Source organism: Podarcis erhardii (genome assembly GCF_964252035.2).
Source record: "Podarcis erhardii genome assembly, chromosome: 2".
Classification (NCBI taxonomy): Eukaryota; Metazoa; Chordata; class Lepidosauria; order Squamata; family Lacertidae; genus Podarcis; species Podarcis erhardii.
In genome coordinates, this window is record NC_138498.1 from 120,285,715 (window position 1) to 120,308,174 (window position 22,460).

At 45.9% G+C, this 22,460-nt stretch overlaps 3 protein-coding genes across 4 annotated transcripts in view; all 3 read left to right on the forward strand.

Annotated features, from left to right (window-relative positions):
- Positions 1–1,152: 1,152 nt before the first annotated feature.
- On the forward strand, positions 1,153–5,946 carry LOC309335546 (uncharacterized protein). The gene is made up of 2 exons (XM_081850613.1): positions 1,153–1,273; positions 3,045–5,946. The coding sequence occupies exons 1-2, from the start codon at positions 1,240–1,242 to the stop codon at positions 4,295–4,297; spliced, it is 1,287 nt and encodes a 428-aa protein (XP_081706739.1). The 5' UTR covers positions 1,153–1,239; the 3' UTR covers positions 4,298–5,946.
- A 2,913-nt stretch (positions 5,947–8,859) lies between these two features.
- LOC309336656 (uncharacterized protein) overlaps positions 8,860–22,460 on the forward strand; it is a 66,129-nt gene continuing 52,528 nt past the window's right edge. The window contains exons 1-2 of one of the 2 annotated variants that reach the window (XM_081852766.1): positions 8,860–9,215; positions 12,619–13,042. In XM_081852766.1, the coding sequence (XP_081708892.1) occupies positions 12,626–13,042 (417 nt within the window). In that variant the 5' untranslated portion in view covers positions 8,860–9,215; positions 12,619–12,625. The remainder of the gene's footprint in view (positions 9,216–12,618; positions 13,043–22,460) is intronic. The other variant, XM_081852762.1, reaches the window with a different exon arrangement.
- LOC309336580 (uncharacterized protein) lies at positions 14,852–21,996 on the forward strand. Its single transcript, XM_081852568.1, has 3 exons — positions 14,852–14,951; positions 16,224–16,350; positions 19,411–21,996. The coding sequence occupies exons 1-3, from the start codon at positions 14,880–14,882 to the stop codon at positions 21,600–21,602; spliced, it is 2,391 nt and encodes a 796-aa protein (XP_081708694.1). The 5' UTR covers positions 14,852–14,879; the 3' UTR covers positions 21,603–21,996.

The window sequence follows — 22,460 nt, forward strand, 5'->3', positions numbered from 1 at the left end:
GCTAACCCAGAAAGAGTACCTCGGGCTAAGAACTTTGCTTCAGGATGAGAACAGAAATTGTGCTCCAGCGGCCCGGCAGCAGCAGGAGGTCCCATTAGCTAAAGTGGTGTTTCAGGTTAAGTACGGACCTCTGGAACGAATTAAGTACTTAACCTGAGGTACCACTGTACTCAATATTCTCAGTAAAGTAATATGTTTGAATCTTGAATAATGGATAGGTGCTTAATCGTTTTTGTATTTGTTTAAAAAAAAACAAACCAAAAATTGTCTTTAAGAAAAACCAACCCATGACTAATCGAAGGGGAAAGTAGGTTTTTTATCGTTAACATACGTTTGACGCCTGTGTGGATCCAATAATAAACTTTTGATTGTTTATTCACATCCCTCTTGACCTCGTGTGTTCGTTGCATCTTTCTTGTGGTGGGCTACAGCTCCGAACAAAAAAGTTTTGTTTATCCACTCAGACCGCCGATACAACTTTTTCTTGTTTGGATGCGTTTCAGTTTGCCTCTGAGACACAGGCATGAGCTTCCCTTTTCCTCTCACAGGCGATGGAGCTAGCAAGTCCTGGCAAGCAATCTCTTTCCGGAAATGACCCTCCCTGAGCCTAAACAGTTCTCTCTCCTTGAGAACGCCACTCAAGAAGGTTTCATTAAATTACGAGAATAATGATCAGCAAATAGCCTTTTTTATGTAGCTGGTGGATAGTCTGATCTACAAGGATGAAATGCTTTAACCCACAGCGGGTGGCGCTGTGGGTTAAACCACAGAGCCTAGGACTTGCCGATCAGAAGGTTGGTGGTTCGAATCCCCGCGACGGGGTGAGCTCCCGTTGCTCGGTCCCTGCTCCTGCCAACCTAGCAGTTCGAAAGCACGTCAAAGTGCAAGTAGATAAATAGGTACCGCTCTGGCGGGAAGGTAAACAGCGTTTCCGTGCACTGCTCTGGTTCGCCAGAAGCGGCTTAGTCATGCTGGACACATGACCCGGAAGCTGTACGCCGGCTCCCTCGGCCAATAAAGCGAGATGAGCGCCGCAACCCCAGAGTCGGTCACAACTGGACCTAATGGTCAGGGGTCCCTTTACCCTTTACCTTTATGTAGCTGGTTGATAATCTGATCTACAAGGATGAAATGTTTTCCTTTCCCTCCCAGTGTCCTTTGAGGACGTAGCTGTGCATTTTGCAGAAGGGGAGTACGGCTTTGCTGGATCCAGACCAGAGAACTCTGAATCGGGGAGTCATGGAAGAGATCTATGGGACTGCGGCCTCTCAGGGTAAGTAACCCGTTTAGATCAAAGTACCTGTTTTGAAATTTCTGTATGTGATTAGCTCAGGAGTTCTTAATCCACTGCAGTTACCGTATTTTTCGTCCCATAGGACGCTCCGTCCCATAGGACGCACCTAGTTTTTTTTGGGGGGGGGGGAAATAAAGGGGAAAAACATTTCCTTTATTTCCCCCCCAAAACCAGGTCGGAGAAACAAAACCAGGTCGAGGAACAGCAGGATAGCGGTGCTGCGCCTCCCCGCTGTTCCCCAAGCTTGTGGGGCTGGCTGATGTCTGTCCGGCACACGGGGCGCTCTGCTTCAGGGCGCGCCGGGCGGTAGGCTGCTATCCACAGTGTAGGGAGCCCTGCGGGAACTCCCGCAGGGCTGCCTAGGCTGCGGATGTGTTCCCGAAGCGCCGGGCGCTCTGTTTTCAGCGCTCCGGGCGCTCCGGGAAGCAAACTACTATCCGCAGCCTAGACAGCCCTGCGGGAACTCCCGCAGGGCTGCCTAGGCTGCGGATGTCTTCCTGAAGCCTGGAGAGTGCTCTTTCTGAAGCGCTCTCCAAGCTTCAGCGAAAGCCTGCATTCACCCCATAGGACGCACCCAGATTTCCCCTTCATTTTGGGAGGGGAAAAAGTGCGTCCTATAGGGCGAAAAATACAGTAAGTTTGAATGTGTTCTTTCTGAATATACCCCCTCCAATTGACCTGACAGGTCAGAATAGGCCAGGCCTTTTGAAATGCAAGTTTCTGATTTCTTCGGTGGGTGAAACAAGTAATTTTCAATGAATATTGATTGGAAAATATGTCTTGTGTATTAAATTTGTAATTTTCTGAAATTTGTAAATATATATATATATATTAAAAGTTTTTAAGGATTGTAGGTTTGCCGTATTTCAAAAAGTTGTTGTCCTTTTCTTGCTAAATCTCCAAATAAATTGAGCTTTTAAAAAGTAAATTCACCAAAAAATCTTCACTTCCGACATGGGTTGCCATACATTTCAGCGATTTCTGGATATTCCACCTGGAAGCTAGTTTCTTTTTTTTAAAAAAAAAAAAGTTTTTATTTATACTTTTCAAATTTATACATTTCAAAGTTTGACTTCCTTCCCCTTCTCCGGTTCCTTAAATTTATTTTTAATATCTTCTGCATATCCAAATTCATTTAATTATCTACTTTCAACATTTACAATATTATTACAATAATCCTGCCTGTGTTTTTTATCTGTTCGCAATTTATCTGTAAATATTCAATAAACCTTTACCTTTTATAAAAGTTTGTTTTCTTGATTCCTTATTCTTCCGGTAAGTTTCAACATTTCTGCATATTCCATAAGTTTTTGTATCCATTTTTCCTTTGCTGGAACCTCTCCTTCATTCCATTTTGGGGCAAGTAGCATTCTTGCTGCTGTAGTCGCATACATAAATAAATTTCTATACAATTTAGGTCAGGGACCCTCAAACTCAGCCCTCCAGATATTTTGGGACTACAATTCCCAGCATCCCTGACCACTGGTCCTGTGAGCTAGGGATGATGGGAGTTGTAGTCCCAAAACATCTGGAGGGCCAAATTTGGGGATGCCTGATTTAGGTAGTTCTGTCCCTATAATTCCCAAAAGAAAAGCTTCTGGGCTGTTGTTTTTTAAATAAAAGTTATTTAGAACATCCTTTTCAATTCATTATATATCATTTCCCAGTAAGCTTCAACCTTGCTACTACATCGGTGATTTGAGGCTCTATTTCTTCCTCAGGCTCTTATCAGTTTCTCTCTTCATTGCAGAAGGTGATCTATCTGAAACCGAGAATAATGGAGAACAACATGCGACAGAGACAGAGGGAAAAGGCAGCTGTACTGGAGAGAAACCATATCAATACATGGAATGTGAGAAGAACTTTGGAGAAAACTCCACCATCTCTTCTCCTCAGGAAATTCACCCAGAGGAGGAACCATACCGGTCTTTTGAATGTGGAGGGGACTTCAGAGATGATAGCCTTTCTTCTCCGCCTCCGATAATTCCCACGAAGGAAAAACCTTACAACTGCAAGGAATGTGGAAAGAGCTTCTCTCGGAAGTTACGTCTTACTAATCATCAGAGAATTCATACAGGGGAGAAGCCGTTTCAATGCCTGGAGTGTGGCAAGTGTTTCATACACAACTGCAGCTTGTCTTACCACAAGAGGATCCACACCGGGGAGAAACCCTACAAATGCCTGGAGTGTGAGAAAAGCTTCACTCGGAAGATCATTCTCACTAATCATCAGAGAGTTCACACCGGCGAGAAGCCGTACAAATGTTTCGAGTGCGGAAAGAGTTTCACTCGGAAGGTGATCCTGGCAAACCACCAGACGATTCACTCCGGGGAGAAACCGTACAAATGCTTGGAATGCGGGAAGAGCTTCACTCTGAAGGTGCACCTTACCGCACATGAAAGAATCCACACAGGGGAGAAACCGTATAAATGCCTGGAGTGTGGAAAGAGCTTTAGTCGGAACTCCAACCTCGCTTACCACCGGAGAGTCCACACTGGGGAGAAACCCTATAAATGCCTGGAGTGCGGAAAGGGCTTCAGAAACAGCACGAACCTTACTTACCATCAGGAAATCCACACTGGGGATAAGCCGTATAAGTGTTTGGAGTGTGGAAAGTGCGTCAGACGGGCGGCGGATCTCGTCAACCATAAGAAAATCCACACCCAGGAGAAACCCCATATGTGCTTGCACTGCGGGAAGTGCTTCACTCTGAAGAATTACCTCAGACGTCATCAGAGAATCCACACGGGAGAGAAACGGTATAAATGTTTTGAATGCGGGAAATGCTTCACGGAGAAGACCACGCTCACGAAACACCACCGAACTCACACAGGGGAGAAACCGTACGAATGCATGGAGTGTGGGAAAACCTTCACGCAGAGCTACTCTCTCAGTCTCCATCAGAGAAGTCACACCTCCATGTTTGGAGTGTGGGAACAGCTTTCTTCGCAGCTCCAGCCTTTGTTCCCTCCACAGAATCCGTACAGCGGAGAACCGATATAGATGCTTGGGATGCGGAAATAGCTTCAAGAAAAGTCTCGCTTTCCCATCAAATACTTCCCGAAGCAGAGAAACCGTAGAAATCATTGCAGAGACCTTACGAAGAAGGAGAAACTTCAGTAATCAAAGGATACACAGTTGGGGGTTGAGATTATATTAAAGCTTTGGAGTGCGGGAAAAGCTTGGGTGAGAATTCTCAAAGGGTAGGGTCCATATAAAGGCCAGAAAAATTGAAATCCTTCCACCACATTCATCTTCCCAACTCCCCCTCCACCACCAGAAAATTCATGTAGCTATGAGATTTTAACTGTCAGTGCTTTGAAGTTTGAAAGAGCTCCAGAAAGTTTCAGCCTTACCTGGCATTAAAGAGTTCTCCCAGGGAGGAAACCAAATAAACGCATGTGAAAACAAGGACTTTGATTTGCAAGATGTTGGTGACCAAACGGGATCCAAGAAGCTAAAAAAACCCACCTGGAAAGTTTTATTTTGAATACATGCAGCAGAAGAACAATAGCTATAGTTTTGTTTATGAACCATGGAAGTATTGAAAGGGAGAGCAACTGCAAACTATATATAAATGAATCTTGGGGAAGGGAAAGATAAAAGGAACTGTGGGTAAAATAAAACACGATTAATAAAAAGGGAAAGCGAAGACTGAAATAAACTGCATTAAGATAACCTGGTGAAGCGGCTGTAACATGGAAAATTAAAATTGACTGTGACTTCATGGGGGTCACCTAAACTCCCATCGGCCCTCTCTTTAAAGCTTACCTAACTGCCCTAGCTAAATACCCCTTTAGTTTAAAAGAAGAATATCCCTAGTATCTAGAATGCGATTCCGTGGGAAAAGGCTCTGGCGGTTTTAGATGCTGATAGTAGATGTAGAAATAGAATAAGGAAACTGTATATAATCGAAAGGTTTGTGAACTGAACCCCCCGCCTCAGAGGCCATCTTGTGGACAGGGGACAGTCTGGTCTTATTTTTCCTGGTGGAGTTTGGAGAGGTCGGCGTGCGAATATCCCAGCATCTCCCCAAAGATCAAATGGGGGAGCAAAATCTTAGGGAATGTGAATTTTGGGAGGCCTCTCCACCTTATGCTTAGGCTGCATATATATGTAAATAAAACCGTATATCCGAAACACAGCACTGTCCCCAATTAGTCGTAATGCTCTTACACATTTTAAAAAATGTCTTAAATAATTCTTTTCTAATGTAGACGGAGAATCGGATGTCTTCCTCCTTTATCTTTGGTGTTTTTTATAGCATGGGTAGGCAAACTAAGGCCTGGGGGCCAGATCTGGCCCAATCGCCTTCTCAATCTGGCCTGCAGACGGTCCAAGAATCAGCGTGCTTTTTCATGAGTAAAATGTGTCCTTTTATTTAAAAGGCATCTCTGGGTTATTTGTGGGGCATAGGAATTTGTTCATTATTATTTTTCAAAACATAATCCGGCCCCCCCACAAGGTCTGAGGGACAGTGGACCGGCCCCCTGCTGAAAAAGTTTGCTGACCCCTACTTATAGCTTTGCTCTCCTCCCTCCCTCTTTTTTTCCTTTCCCTCTTTCCTCTCTTATATTCCCGATTCTGCTTGTTCTAGATATTATTTTATTGTATTGTGAAAACTTTAATAAAAATCCGTTTTAGAAACTTAATTCTCTTCCACCTTTTTGCCGGGCTTTTTGTTTGTTGTTTTTGGTCATTCCTGCTTCAAAATTGGCCTCCCTCTCCTGTGTTTCTTAAGCGATGCCCACGCATGTGGTTACTATTGGATTTTGGGCATTATAGCTGGAGATAAAGTTCACCCTTCCCCTTCGTGTTCATTGGACTCTCAGTTGCTCAGACGGAGATCTAGTGAGGTGAGATGGCTTTGATACAAATCATTTGGCGCTTTCGGAAAGGCATTCCACAGAAGAGGGGCTGCCACTGAAAAGGCCCTGTCAACACCAAGTGGGTGGCGCTTCCTAGTGGCACTAATGTGCTCAGCTGTCGCTCTTCAGGTGGAAGATGGTTGATATTGGGAAAGCCACCTTTTCAGGAACATGTGTCCCAAGCCATTTAGGGCTTTATCTTTTCCCCCTTCTTCTTAGGCAATCCCTTGTAGCTAAGATTGTCTTCCATGAACACAGTCTTGACAGTGAGTCTGTAAGTGACTGTGGAGGCCAATTCTGGATCCACACGTCCGTCCACAGTGGGGACATAGGTTTCCGGGTGGGAGTTGATCCTAGTGAGGGTTTGCAAAGTGTGCCTTCCTCTTAGCACATTTCTCCCTGAGTGATGGGCCGTATTGAGGTGTGAGATGATGGGATTTCTGGGTGGGGGGAATGGGGGACTGAACATTCACAGAAATGCTAAAACAGCTTGGAGTCTTCTCTGCCAGCTTCCTCCTCCTATTTTTGTAGTCTGATACCTCAGTAGAGCACCATCTCTGTGCAATACCTGTTTCCTCCTGGAGGTCTGGTGGCAATCTCTCATGGGTGCTTTAGCGGTGGTTCCTGCATCGGAGGGGGCTGGACAAGATGTCCCTTGGGGTCCCTTCCAACTTTAAGATTCTGTCCTTAAAACCGGAGTATCAGGAGGAGTATCAGAAAGAGTGGAATAAATTTAATGATTATTTAGTTAAATTTGTTAAGTTAAACTAACTGAAAATAGCTTGCAGATACTTAATGGGCTTAGGATTTTATTTATGTTAAGTGATGAATTAATATGTTAAATTCCATAAGGTGAAGATCTAAGGATGTTAATGTTTAAGTTAAATTTCATAAAAATTGGGATTTGGAAAACCGTTAAAAAGACATGCATTGAAATTCAACCAAGGGGAAGCGAGGAAGTCACTTAACAAAGTTAATAACTGTAATTTTCAATAAGGCTATGTTTTATGTTTTATGTTTGTTTGTCTTGTGTGTTTGTTTTTGTTTATAATATTGTGAAAACTAATAAAATTTTTGGAAAAATAAAAATAAAACCGTGGCACCCAGAACTGGACACACCAAGGCAGAACAGAGTGGAACTTCTGACTTCCCTTGATTTGGACACTATACTTCTGGGGATGGAGCCTAGAATAGCACATTCTAGGGCAAAAGATTCCTGCATTTCGGGGGGGGGGTGTGGACTGGATGTTCCGGCTCTGCAATTCCATGATTCATTGCCCCCTTGGTTCTTTTGCTTTCAAAGGAATGCAAAGAGATATGATACGATAATCTTTATTTTCATTGACCCATACAGAACAACGAAACTGGAAAAAAAATATCTACATAAGACATTCAAAACCAACAAGCCTGCTATCCCAACCCGGTTAGCTCCCTAAAAACTCAGATACCCCATTTTAAAAATACAGTATACAGTGGTACCTTGGGTTACATACGCTTCAAGTTACAGACTCCGCTAATTCAGAAATAGTACCTCAGGTTAAGAATTTTACTTCAGGATGAGAACAAAATTGCGCAGTGGCAGCGGGAGGCCCCATTAGCTAAAGTGGTGCTTCAGAACAGTTTCAGGTTAAGAACGGACTTCCGGAATGAATTAAGTTCTTAACCCGAGGTACCACTGTACTCCCATAGAGCAGAGCTGTCAACTTTTCCCTTGCGAGGAATCCTATTCGGAATAAGGGAATTTCCCTTTTAAAAAGGGAATCGTTGATAGCTATGCCATAGAGACTCCTTACACTGTGGTTAAACCACAGAGCCTAGGACTTGCTGATCAGAAGGTCGGCGGTTCGAATCCCTGTGACGGGGTGAGCTCCCGTTGCTCGGTCCCAGCTCCTGCCAACCTAGCAGTTCAAAAGCACGTCAAAGTGCAAGTAGATAAATAGGTACCGCTCCGGCGGGAAGGTAAACGGCGTTTCCGTGCGCTGCTCTGGTTCGCCAGAAGCAGCTCAATCATGCTGGCCACATGACCCGGAAGCTGTACGCCGGCTCCCTCGGCCAATAAAGCGAGATGAGTGGCGCAACCCTAGAGTTGGCCACAACTGGACCTAATGGTCAGGGGTCCCTTTACCTTTACACTGCGTCTAAAACCAAAACCGCATTTGGATAGAAACTGTTTCCCAGGCGGCTAGTCCTAGTCTTTATAACCCTGTACCTTCTTCCAGAAGGCAGAAGCTGAAAGAGATCATTTCCGGGGTGCGCACGATCCTGCGTTATCTCTGCAGCTTTCTTATGGCACCTGGAAGCCTAGATTTGATCCAAGGTGGGAAGAGGGCACCCAATTATTCTCTCCGCAGTCTTTACAACCCTGGATAGCATTGTTTTTCCCCTGACCGTGCAGCTCCCAAACCACACACACAGACCATAAGTTAATACACTCTCCACAGTACAATGGCAAAATGCCATCAACAGGTCCTTTGAGAGATTGTTTTTCCGGAGGATTCTCAGAAAATATAACTTCTGCTGTGCTCGCTTCATCAGATCTTTACTGTTTCCCCCCCAGGTTAGGTCATCTCTCAACTCCATTCCCAGAAATCGAAACACCGAGACCTGTTCCCCGCACTTCCCCTCAATGGCTGAATATTCAATTTATATTTCCTGAATAATCTCTTTTGTTTTCTTTAAGTTGTTTTTCCTGCGCCACTCCCCCAACTGCTCAACTTCCTTCCTATAGGCCGCCTTCCCCTCTCCAGCTGTGATCAAGCCAACCACCATTGTATCATCTGCAAACTTAATGATCTTATTACTGGGGTATTTTGGGGAGAGGGAAGGAGGGAGGTCCCCTCTGCAGTTCAGTGCTGTAAGGGTTAAAGTGAACCGGATGCATGCAGAGGGAGGAGGTTTGGGGGAGAGGAGGAGGAGGAGGAGTTGGAGGCGGGGCCCAGAGGGGGTGGGAGATAAAGCACCTCTTTCCAGTCCGCATTCTCACGAGCGGGGCAGCACGCAAAGCAGGAGCCTTTGTCTGACCCGTGTTCTGCATCAGCATCCGTCTGCACCTGGTGAGTGTCCCTGATTTGGGTCGAAGGGGTTTCCCTGGGCAGTGGGGGGGGGTGCAACGGAGGCCTTTGCAGATGATCTATTTTGGGGGACCCCCCCCAAATAAATAAACAACCCCATACCCAGGTCAGGGAGTGGAGCGCCTTGATTTCTTCTTATCAGCACAGCCAGGGGGAGGCGGGGATTTGAAAGCCGGTCTGCAAGGCTGAGCTGCAGCTGAGCTGCAGCACCGACACGCGTCTGCGCCTTCACACGTGACAACAAAGGCGCGGGGCTCCGGTGGGAGCTGAGCGGGTTGCGTCGTTAGGAAGGCTCTTATGGGGTGTCGTGGCGCGCCGCTTCCAGACCTGCAATCCTGCATCCGTGCAGGTGGGAGGCACGCGAGAGGAAACCAGCCCGACCGGTTCCTTTGTGATGGCAAAGGTAGCTCCCCGGCCCTGCCTGTGAATGGCCTCGGGTCTGCAAGTGCGAAGAGGTTGCCATGGAGACCAATGCGTGGGATGGGGGGGCGCGGAGAGAGAGCGCCTTCTCAGGTGCAGAACAATGAGTCAACGTGGGTGGTCCGTTTAAGGTGAGCTGGGAGGGGAGATGCTGGAGGGAATGGTCCCCTGGATCCCAAATTCTCAGGAAAAAGGTGGTGATGGGATTTGGCAGGTTTTAAATAACTCTTGCAATGTTAAAACAAAATAAAAAAATTCCTTCCAGGAATGTGTGTATCTAAAGAAGTGTGCATGCACACGAAAGCTCATACCAAGAACTAACTTAGTTGGTCTTTAAGGTGCTACTGGAAGGAATTTTTTTATTTTGTTTTGACTATGGCAGACCAACACGGCTACCTATCTGTCTTGCAATGTTACACAGATTTCAGATACAACGCAAGATTACAAATTAGATGGACTTTTAATATGCAGTTTTAAAAGTTACTTAAAGCACACATGGAGGGGAGAGCCTGAAACGAATAGGATTTTCTTTCTTTTTTAAAAAAAAAATTAAATATTTTCTTGGGTTACAAAAATGCGTCTCTATTTTAAATTTTTCAATTATTTTCAGGTCGCAGAGTCTACCAATCAGTTGCATCCAATCATTCAAAGTGAGACATGAATGTTGTATACAGTTTAAGGTTGGGGGAGAAGGCGAGGGAAGACTTAACATTATTTTACTTAGTATATATAATAATAATAACAATAATAATTATTATTATTTATTATTTATACCCCACCTGTCTGGCTGGGCTTCCCCAGCCACTCTGGGTGGCTTCCCAAAAAATATTAAAATACTGTAATACATCAAACATTAAAAGTTTCCCTAAAGAGGGCTGCCTTCAGATGTCTTCTAAAAGTCTGTGTGTGGTTTTTGTGTCAGCATCACTTGGGTGGGTTATCTTTCTGTTCGGTTATTAAATTTCATTTCATTATTTTTTCTTGGCACTGAAAAATGTTGGGGGGGGGAGCATGGTCAACTAAGGACAACCAACCATGCCTCTATCACTGAATGAAATGAAAACTAATTGTTGCGTCAAGTTAGCCGTACGGATGAGAATTGTAATGGATTGTTTTGAAGTTCTTTCAGCACCAGGTGGAAAAGAAAATCGCCCCAACATCCACTGTTCCTGCCTGCCTGCCGCTGTCCTGCATTTGGCCAGAACAATGTTGAGGTTCAATCATGTTGAGGTTCAATCCTGACAAGACAGAAGTACTGTTTTTGGGGGACAGGAGGTGGGCAGGTGTGGAGGATTCCCTGGTCCTGAATGGGGTAACTGTGCCCCTGAAGGACCAGGTGCGCAGCCTGGGAGTCATTTTGGACTCACAGCTGTCCATGGAGGCACAGGTTAAATCTGTGTCCAGGGCAGCTGTGTACCAGCTCCATCTGGTATGCAAGCTGAGACCCTATCTGCCTGCGGACTGTCTCGCCAGAGTGGTGCATGCTCTGGTTATCTCCCGCTTAGACTACTGCAATGCGCTCTACGTGGGGCTACCTTTGAAGGTGACCCAGAAACTACAACTAATCCAGAATGCGGCAGCCAGACTGGTGACTGGGAGCGGCCGCCGAGACCATATAACACCGGTCTTGAAAGACCTACATTGGCTCCCAGTACGTATCCGAGCACAATTCAAAGTGTTGGTGCTGACCTTTAAAGCCCTAAAACGGCCTCAGTCCAGTATACCTGAAGGAGCGTCTCCACCCCCATCGTTCTGCCTGGACACTGAGGTCCAGCTCCGAGGGCCTTCTGGTGGTTCCCTCCCTGCGAGAAGCCAAGTTACAGGGAACTAGGCAGAGGGCCTTCTCGGTAGTGGCGCCCTCCCTGTGGAACGCCCTCCCACCAGATGTCAAAGAGAACAACAACTACCAGACTTTTAGAAGACATCTGAAGGCAGCCCTGTTTAAGGAAGCTTTTAATGTTTGATGTATTTTAGTATTTTAATATATTTTTTGGAAGCCGCCCAGAGTGGCTGGGGAAGCCCAGCCAGATGGGCGGGGTATAAATAATAAATTATTATTATTTATTATTATGTAAGAAGAGCCGGCTGGATCAGGCCAAGTGGGAGAGACTGGGGATCCAGTGGATCGTGTGTCGGCCCGGGCTGCCTTCCTCCCCTGTTGTACTGTTTTCCTGGGGCCGCCCTCTTTATGGGAATGTTTCTGTCCAGCATTTGCAGGGTTAAAGTGGGGCTTAGGAACCATAGATGAAAAAGACAGGATGATTTACTGGGTTGTATTGGAGGAAATACGATTTAAAATTATGATTTATATGGATTGAGGAAGGAAGAATAATTTGATTCGCTGGGGAAATGTCAGTTAAATGTCTAAACAAGAATGGGACATGCAGAGCCAGCGGGAAAAGGGATGAATGGGAAAGTATTAGAAATTAAGGGAAAGTGTTTTACTAGGAGCAGCAAAGGAGGGAGGGAAAAGAATCCTATGGGGGGGGGTCAATTGCTAAATTGGTGTTAAATTCTAAACTGATTTGTTGTTAATTTGTTTTAGAATTTGGAAAATGAATTAAAAATTAATTGGAAATAAAAGGAACCATAGATGATTACACTCTTGCATGGTACATGAATGTAATGTAAATGATGAGACTACATTTTAATATTTTAATGTTTCAATATTTTAATGTCGTATTTTAATTTTGTTTTTAAGTTGTATTCATTCAACTTGTTTTTATTATTGCTTGTTAGCTGCCCTGAGCCCAGCCTTGGCTGGGGAGGGTGGGGTATAAATTATTATTATTATTATTGATTATTGATTATCAATTATCAATTATTATTATTATTATTATTGGTAGAATGCAGCTGGCAGGCTTGGAAAAGTAGCGTGTGTTTTTCCCAGGCTGATAAGAATGGGACAAACACGGCAAATCAAAGGGAGAAATAAGCTTTAATCAGCAACGTGGGTTTTATGCAGGTGAAAGATGGAAGAGCAAGAGGCGGATGCCACTGAAGCAGGAAGAGGCGCCGATCCCATCAAAAGCGAGAGCAGTGAGGGATTCTGGGAAAGGAACACACAGGAGGTCCTGGGTAAAGAGGACACCCTCAGCTCAGATGCTCAGCATCAGGATTTCAGGCCGATCCGCTACCAGGAGGCCAAGGGACCTCGAGAGGTTTGCAGCCGACTCCACCGTCTTTGCCGTCACTGGCTGAAGCCAGAGAGACACACCAAGGCTCATATCCTGGACCTGGTGATCCTGGAGCAGTTCCTGGCTGTCCTCCCCCCGGAGATGGAGAACTGGGTCAGGGAATGTGGGGCGGAGACCAGTTCCCAGGCGGTGGCCCTGGCCGAAGGTTTCCTCCTGAGTCAGGCAGAGGAGAAGAAGCAGGAGGAGCTGCAGGTGAGAGCATCTCAAGATCTTGTGATGGCCTTCAGGTGTTTTTGCACTAAATCTCTCATTGCCCCTGAGAAACATTGAGGTGGAATATTTGCTGCTCCTGATCCAGATAGTCCCAACAGATTCGGAAAGAGAGGGAGGGTAATATTTTGGACAAAATGGAGTGACGTAAAATATGGGGTACTGAATAAGATGCAGTTGAAAAGGTTGACAACAGGACCTATAGAGGGGGAATAATAATAATAAAATAATTTTATTTATTCCCCGGCTCAGGGTGGCTAATGCCAATAAAATTACAGTAAAAACATAATAGGAAGAAACTAATTTAAAATGCGAGGACGAGATGGTTGGACGGTGTTCTCGAAGCAACAAACATGAGTCTGACCAGACTGTGGGAGGCAGTGGAAGACAGGAGTGCCTGGCGTGCTGTGGTCCATGGGGTCACGAAGAGTTGGACACGACTAAACAACAATTTAAAATGCAGGTTAAAATGTAATTTAAAATGCAGCCTCATTTTAAAAATAGCCCATAGATCAAAAACCGTAAGGGGAGGGAAACATAAGGGTCAGACTGAGTCCAAATCAAAAGCCGGGGGAACAGCTCTGTCTTGCAGGTCCTGCGGAAAGATGTCAGGTCCCGCAGGGCCCTAGTCTCTTGTGACAGAGCATTCCACCAAGTTGGGGCCAGTACTGAAAAGGCCCTGGCCCTAGTTGTGACCAATCTAACCACCCTGGGACCTGGGAAGTCCAGAGATTCAGAGGAATCTCTAAATATGGATATGTATTTTGTATCGTTATGATTTTATATTTGTAAAACCAAATAAAAATTATTTCAAAAAAAGAGATGGAGGGAGGACACCCCCAAAAACCTCTACTTTCATTCACCAACGTTCTCTGGAAAATCTTACAAGTACTGCTTATGTTTTCCCCAGTGTCATTCTGTTTTCTAATACATCTCCCCATTCAATGTCCTCCAATCCTCATCGCTGTTTCAGGTAAAGGGTCTGCTTGTGGAAATTAGAAGTGATTTCCCTGACACAGAGAGATCTCCATTGGATGGCAGAGAGAAGGATAAGGATCCATTGGGTAAGGATCCATCGGCTGTGTCTCCATATGGTCTCCCTCTGTTGGTTTTGAAAGGGATCCGTGGCCTTTTTTGATCTGGCGAGGGAAGAGACTTCAGTCTGCATGCAGGAAATAAACAACTGCAGTGGTACCTCGGTTTAAAAACAGTCCTGTTTAAGAATGATTTGGTTTACGAACGACCGCAAAACCGGAAGTAGTGTCCCGGTTTGCGAACTTTACCTCGGTCTAAGAACGGAATCCGAACGGTGGAAGGGCACCTCATTAGAGAAAGCGCACCTCAGTTTAAGAACGGCTTTGGTTTAAGAACAGACTTCTGGAACCGATTAAGTTTGTAAACCGAGGTACCACTGTATAGTGGTACCTCGGGTTAAGTACTTAATTCGTTCTGGAGGTCCGTTCTTAACCTGAAACTGTTCTTAACCTGAAGCACCACTTTAGCTAATGGGGCCTCCCACTGCTGCTGTGCCGCCAGAGCACGATTTCTGTTCTCATCCTGAAGCAAAGTTCTTAACCCAAGGTACTATTTCTGGTTAGCCGAGTCTGTAACCTGAAGCGTATGTAACCTGAGGTACCACTGTACCTGACTTTTAGAAGACATCTAAAGGCAGCCCTGTTTAGGGAAGTAAATTTTATTCATTCCCTCCACAAGAGAGAAGAATGGCTGCCAATGCAAGCAGTAGACATGCTTTCATTCGCCTCTGAGATAAATATGAGCCAACGGCTTCACCCAACCTTTGTCTCTCACAGGTGATGGGATGATGCTGAGAAGATCTACTCGGACATCTCTTCTTTGGGGAGGAGAAGGAGCTGCTGCAGAACCAGATCAGGTAGGGCAGGAGTGAATCATAGAATCATAGAGTTGGAAGAGACCACAAGGGCCATCGAGTCCAACCCCCTGCCAAGCAGGAGACTTATTCAGAGTGGGGGCTGCATTCTCGTCTGTGAAAGATTTGGGGTTTCACATGCCACTGGTGGGTGGCACCAGATGCAAAAATGGGTGAAGCTAGTTTGTATATACCAGCAGTGGCGAACCTATGGCACATGTGGCAGAGTGGGCACACGGGGCCCTCACTGCTGGCACGCGCGCCATTGGTCCATCCACGCTGTTTTGTTGTTTTTTCTATTTGTGCTCCCGCTCCTTCCCACACTACTGCGTGTGTCCACTGCTTAAACCCGGAACTCTTCCCCCCCCCCCCCCGTTTTTTTCTTATTGTCAGTAGCTGGTGATTGTGTTCGGCAATTGGTCTATTTTTCTTTTTCAAAAATTTTATTAATTTTCCAAATTTATAACAAACATCAAAAAACAAACAAACATAAATCCTAACTGTAATTCCATTTTGTTAAATTTTTAGGTGACTTCCTCGTATCCCCCTAGCTGAGTTTCTATGTATATCATTGTACAGTGGTGCCCCGCAAGACGAATGCCTCGCAAGACGGAAAACTCGCTAGACGAAAGAGTTTTCCGTTTTGGAGGTGCTTCGCAAAACGAATTTCCTATGGGCTTGCTTCGCAAGACAAAAATGTCTTGCGAGTTCCTGCGGGTTCCCCCCCCCCCTTTTTCTAAGCCGATAAGCCGCTTATCTGCTTATCCGCTAAGCCGATAAGCCGCTAAAAGCCGCTAATAGCGCTAATCTGCTAAGCCGTCAATGGGCTTGCTTCGCAAGACGAAAAAACCGCTAGACGAAGAGACTCGCGGAATGGATTCTTTTCGTCTTGCGAGGCACCACTGTAACTGTTTTCCAAAACTAATTTCTCATAAAATGCACTTCATCAATTAACATCTTTCTTTTCAATTTAACTTTAGATATATTATTTTAGAACATCACATATTTAAATCCTAAGCCAATCTGGTACTTGCAAGTGTTTCTATTTAAATTATGTTGTAATCTGTTCAGATTGTGCAGATAAAATATCATGGGTAGAATTCTACAGGGTGTGTTGTTAGTGTGTGAAAACAGTGATCCAAGGAGCCCCAGGTATGCACTTCCAGATGGGGGAGACATCAGGCGCCATCCTGACACCCGGGCATCTTCACTTGGTCGCAAGTGCAAATAACACTGTATTACCTACAAGGAGAAAATGTTTTCTTTTTCTTTCAGGGTCCAATATCTTTTGAGGACGTGGCTGTGTGGTTCACTGAAGAGGAGTGGGCCTTGCTGGATCCTGACCAGAGGGCTCTGCATAACGAAGTTATGGAGGAGAGTGTTGGAATCCTGGCATCTCTGGGTGAGGCTCCCTCTTGGATCTTAATATATGCTTCATGAGTCAGAATTTATTTACGGAATGAACATGATGTTGGTGGAGCTGTGGTCTAAACCAGTGTTTCCCAACCTTGGATCACCTGGTCTAAACCACTGAGCCTCTTGGGTCGGCGGTTTCAATCCCCGCGACGGAGTGAGCTCCCATTGCTCTCTCCCAGTTCCTACCAACCTAGCAGCTCGAAAGCACGCCAGCACAAGTAGATAAATAGGTATCACTGCAGTGGGAAACTAAACGGCATTTCTGTGCGCTCTGGCACTTGCCATGGTGTTCCGTTGCACCAGAAGCGGTTTAGTCCTGCTGGCCACATGACCCGGAAAGCTGTCTGTGGACAAAAGCCGGCTCCCTCGGCCTGAAAGCAAGATGAGTGCCGCAACCTTCAAGTAGCCTTTGACTGGACTTAACTGTCCAGGGGTCCTTTACCTTTACCTTTATTTCTTTATGGAATTAAATCCAATATTCCAAGGTGGATCAACAGTGGCACTCCTGCAGTATGTGAGCTTCTTAATCCTCTGCAATTAACCTTGAATAAGCACGTACCTGTCGTATTCTCCCTGAATCTTCCACTCACGCCTTTCTAAACTATGGCCTTTGCAAGTGGAAGTGCCAGGTGTCTGTTTTTTGTGTGTGTTTAGGGCTTTGGGAAGGCAAATCCAGGGCTCCCCTCTTTGTGTGTGTGTGTGTGTGTATATATATATATATATTCCCTAGAATGGGGTGGGAAGGAGGTTTATGGGAAAGAAGGCTCAGAAACTCCCATGTACAGCTGGATAGACCAGGGTACGGAAGGAAGATCATTGTAATAATAATAGTAATAATTTATTATTTGTACCCCACCCATCTGGCTGGGTTTCCCCAGCCACTCTGGGCGGCTCCCAACTGAAGATTAAAGACATGATAAAACATCAAACTTTAAAAACTTCCCTAAACAGGGCTGCCTTCAGATGTCTCCTAAAAGTCAAATAGTTGTTTATTTCCTTGACATCTGGTGGGAGGGTGTTCCACAGGGCGGGTGCCACTACCAAGAAGGCCCTCTGTCTGGTTCCCTGTTACCTCACTTCTCGCAGTGAGGGAACTGCCAGAAGGCCCTCGGCGCTGGATCTCGGTGCCCTGGTTGAAGGACGGGGGTGGAGGTGCTCCTTCAGGTATACTGGGCTGTGGCTGTTTAGGGCTTTCAAGGTCAGCACCAACACTTTGCCGTGCCTGATAGCAACCTATTGTAATGGACAGGTTTGGAGAGGGGGCTGAGGACTCTTAAAATAATTTACTCCATCCGTGCAAGCTGTAGAGGCTCTTCTGTTCCTGCACCCATGATGAGCCGCTGTGCATAACACAGCTGTCAGGGGTTCAGGGAGAGAGGCGCAGATGAGGGAGGAGACAGAGAGCGAGGGGGAAGGATTCCAGGGTGACGAGGAAGAGGACGACAATGACCCAAGATTGTCCATGAGTCCGTCCAGTGAATTGGAGGACTCCCAAAAGGGAGCCCCTCTGGTCAGGCCAAGGGGAGCTAGAGGGGGAAGCAGTCAGGAGCAGGGGAACGAAGGGGGAACCCCCAGTGGGAGTTGGAGATCGCGACTGGGTGCTCCGCCGGAACGGAGTGAAGGGGGTGGAGTGACCAGTGTGTCAGAAGGAGCAGAACAGGAAGCAGAGAGGGGAAGGAGATTGGGGCAAGACGTCCTGACGGAAGGGGCGGAAAGTAGTACCGAGAGCAGTGTAACTGTCGAAGGGAAGGTCAGGAGCAACGTACGCGCGCCAAGTTCAAAATGGGAGGCGCGCGGAAGTGAAGAGAGCCCTGGGGAGGAGCCTGGTCCCAAAGCGCGAAGGAGGGGGGAGCAGGCGTCAGAGGATTCAGCCTCTGGGGAGTCCCGAAGGGAGAGAACACAGGGGGGCAGAAAGACCCTGCGGAAAAGGAAAGAGAGGAAGAGGTGGACCAGTACAAGCCTCTTAAACTGGTGTAGAGGCGGGACTGACTCAGAGGGGACTTCAGCAGTCTAAGCGTAACAGACGTAGAGTCACGGAGCTCGGATGTAAAGCTAAGAATGTTCTTCAATAAAAGCTTTTGTACATAAGCCGGACTGGACTTTGGTCTCTTGTGAGCTGGGACCACGGGTGACTCTGACAACAGCTAAGCCTTTTCTCCAGGCCACTGTGTTACCCTGGTGGAAATGGTGCAAAACCCCCTGCCATCGCTCCCTTGATCATCCAAGCTTGCAAAGCAACAAATATCAAGGATGAGAGTCTAGGGGTCTCTTTCAGGCGTGGGGGTCATATTCAAAAAGGGTTCCCCGCTTCCAAAGCTACTCTTAGTGAGAAATGGGGGTCTGTGAAGTATAATTAGTTCCAGCCAGCCCAAATCCAGCCATTCCAAAAATGCATAGTAAGTAGGTGCACGAATCATAGTTCTCAAATTGGGTTGGGTCGAGTGAGAGTGATTGGCCCAAGACCAGACAATGAGATTCATCCCCGAGTTGGAAGCTGAACTCAGGTTTCTGTGGTTTGAAACCAATACTCTGTAGCATACCTGCTGTGTCAGGAGAGCTAGTTAAATGTGTAAAGGTAAAGGGACCCCTGACCATTAGGTCCAGTCATGGCCGACTCTGGGGTTGTGGCGCTCATCTCGCTTTATTGGCCGAGGGAGCCGGCGTACAGCTTCCGGGTCATGTGGCCAGCATGACTAAGCTGCTTCTGGCCAACCAGAGCAGTGCACGGAAACGCCATTTACCTTCCCGCCGGAGCGTTTCCTATTTATCTACTTGCACTTTGACGTGCTTTTGAACTGCTAGGTGGGCAGGAGCAGGGACCGAGCAACGGGAGCTCACCCCTTCACGGGGATTTGAGCCGCCGACCTTCTGATCATCAAGCCCTAGGCTCTGTGGTTTAGACCACAGCGCCACCCGCGTCCCAGTTAAATGTGTACTTCCATCTATATCCACTCAGTTTTGCCTTTATCCTAAGTATGGAAGTCGTTAAGCTAGATAAGGGTCTGTTTCTTCCTTAAGCTCTTATGAGTTTCTCAATTCATTGCAGAATGTGATGAATCGGAAATGAAGAACAAGGAAGAACTACACAGAAAAGAGACCCAGGGCCGAGACAGCTGTAGGAAGCGAGAAGAGCAAAGGGGGGAAATCGAAGCACAAAAGAAAAAGAAGACGCTTCTAAAGGACAGTGGCTTTCATGCAACCTCAGTCCAGGAAAAAACAGATGACGGAAAGCAATGTGGTAACTGCCACATTCAATGGGAAAGTCTTGGTTCAAAACACCAATGTAAATCCTACTGCAAAAACTACAAAGGGGAGCAACCCCATAGATGCTCTGAGTGTGGAAAAGGGTTCAGAGACAGTTATAGCCTTTCTTGCCATCAGAGAATTCACACAGGAGAGAAACCATATAAGTGCTCAGAATGCGGAAGTAGCTTCAGTAGCAAGCAAAGACTTGTTTATCATCAAAGAATTCACAGAGGGGAGAAACCGTATCAGTGCCTGGAATGTGGAAAGAGCTTCAGAGAAAAGTTTACCCTTTCTTCTCATCGAAGAATTCACACAGGAGAGAACCAGTATGAATGCTTGGAATGTGGAAAGAGCTTCAGTGACAATTCTACCCTTTCTTCTCATCAGATAATTCACAAGGGGGGGAAACCATATAAATGCCTGGAATGCGGAAAGAGTTTCCCTCAGAAGTTACGTCTAACTATTCACCAAAGAATTCACACAGGGGAGAAGCCATATCAGTGCTTGGAATGTGGAAAAAGCTTCAGAGAAAATTCTAGCCTAGCTTCTCATCAGAGAATTCACACAGAGGAATATAAATGCTTGGAATGTGGAAAGAGCTTCATTAGTCATTCAAAACTTACTCGGCATCAAACCATTCATCCCGGAGAGAAATCATATCAATACTTGGAATGTGGAAAGAGCATCATTAGTCATCAAGAACTTACTCATCATCAGAGAATTCACACCGGGGAGAAGCCGTATCAGTGCTTGGAGTGTGGAAAGAGCTTCAGGCACAATTCTACCCTTTCTTCCCACAAAAGGATTCATACAGGGGAGAAACCCTATAAATGCCTGGAGTGTGGAAAGGGCTTTAGTCAGTGTTCCCCTCTCACTCGCCATCAGAGAATTCACACAGGGGAGACACCATATAAATGCAGTGAGTGTGGAAAGAGCTTCACTCGGAAGGTACAACTCGGTGTTCATCAGAGAATTCACACCGGGGAGAAGCCGTATCAGTGCTTGAAGTGTGGAAAGAGCTTCAGAAACAATTCTAGCCTTTCTTCTCATCAGACAATTCACACGGGCAAAAAGCCATATAAATGTTTGGAATGTGGAAAGAGCTTTACTTTAAAGATGAACCTCAATACCCATAAAAGAATTCACACGGGGGAGAAGCCGTATAAATGCTTGCAATGTGGAAAGAGCTTAAGCAGCAAGGACAGACTTGCTGACCATCAAAGAACTCACACTGGCGAGAAACCCTTTAAATGCTCGGAATGTGGGAAAAGCTTCGCTGCGAAGATAAATCTCACTACCCACAAAAGAATTCACACGGGGGAGAAACCCTATAGATGCTTGCAGTGTGGAAAGAGCTTCAGTCAGAGCCACCATCTCACTTACCATCGCAGAATTCACACTGGGGAGAAACCGTATAAATGCTTAGAGTGTGGGAAGAGCTTCAGAAACCGTACTAGTGTCATTTACCACCAGAAAGCGCACACTACAAAGACACAATATAAATGCTCAGAATGTGGAAAGTGCCTCAGTCAGGAAGCGGATCTGGTCAATCACCAAAAAATGCACACCCGGGAGAAACCACATGTCTGCGTGGAATGTGGAAAAAGCTACACTCTGAAAAATTGTCTTAGAAAACATCAAAGAATTCATACAGGAGAGAAACCATATAAATGCGCTGAGTGTGGGAAAAGCTTCACTGAGAAGTCAACTCTCACGACACACCAACGAGTTCATACGGGAGAGAAACCCTATAAATGCCTGGAGTGTGGAAAGGGCTTTAGTCAGTGTTCCCCTCTCACTCGCCATCAGAGAATTCACACAGGGGAGAAACCATATAAATGCCTGGAGTGTGGAAAGGGCTTCGCTCAGAGTTCCCATCGCAATCTTCACCAAAGAACTCACACATCGATGGGCAGTGTATGGGAGCAGCTTTCTTCAGATCTCCAGCCTTTATTCCCACCAAAAAATCCATACAGCGGAGAACCCATATAAAGACGTGGAATATTAAAGGAGCTTTAGGAGCAGTTCCTTCTTTCCGCAAGAATAAACCATATAAATGTTTGTAATGCGTACGGACAGGGCTTGTGCCAAGGCACTTTGTGGAGGAATATTTTAAAAGTGCTTGGAAGGAGCTTCTGAAGAAGCAGAAATTTCCATTATCATCAAATAATTCACAGTGGTGGGGGATCATATCAATGCTTGGAGTGCAGGAAAAGCTTGAGTAAGAAAATGCAGAATTCTCAGAGGGGAGAATAAGCAAAGAATAAAGTTAGTAGGTTCCTCCAGACTTGTTTACAGATAACAAGGGAGCAAGATTTGTGTGACTCCTGCTCCCATCTTATGCTCAGCCTGTATATTTGTGTAAATAAAACCTATCCGAAAGACACTGTCTTCTCCAGTCTCTACCTTGACTCTAAAGAACCCAAACCGCTGTGGACTCATGACAATCTGCAGAGAAATCAGAGAATAATAATAATAATAATAATAATACCCTGCCCATCTGGCTGGGATTCCCCAGCCACTCTGGGCGGCTTCCAACAAAATATTAAAATACAGTAATGCATCAAACATTAAAAGCTTCCCTAAGCAGGGCTGTCTTCAGATGTCTTCTAAAAGTCTGGTAGTTGTTGTTCTCTTTGACATCTGGTGGGAGGGCGTTCCACAGGGCGGGCGCCACCACCGAGAAGGCCCTCTGCCTGGTTCCCTGTAACCTCACTTCTCACAGCAAGGAAAGCGCCAGAAGGCCCTCAGCGCTGGACCTCAGTGTCAGGGCAGAATGATGGGGGTAGAGACGCTCCTTGAGGTGTACCGGACCGAGGCCGTTTAGGGCTTTAAAGGTCAGCACCAACA

Coding starts and splice junctions, on each gene's coding strand:
- LOC309335546 (XM_081850613.1), top strand. CDS start 1,240: ATGGAAGAGATCTATGGGACTGCGGCCTCTCAGG. Junction 1,274..3,044: donor TGGGACTGCGGCCTCTCAGG/GTAAGTAACCCG, acceptor TCTTCATTGCAG/AAGGTGATCTATCTGAAACC.
- LOC309336580 (XM_081852568.1), top strand. CDS start 14,880: ATGATGCTGAGAAGATCTACTCGGACATCTCTTCTTTGGGGAGGAGAA. Junction 14,952..16,223: donor CTGCTGCAGAACCAGATCAG/GTAGGGCAGGAG, acceptor TTTTTCTTTCAG/GGTCCAATATCTTTTGAGGA. Junction 16,351..19,410: donor TGGAATCCTGGCATCTCTGG/GTGAGGCTCCCT, acceptor AATTCATTGCAG/AATGTGATGAATCGGAAATG.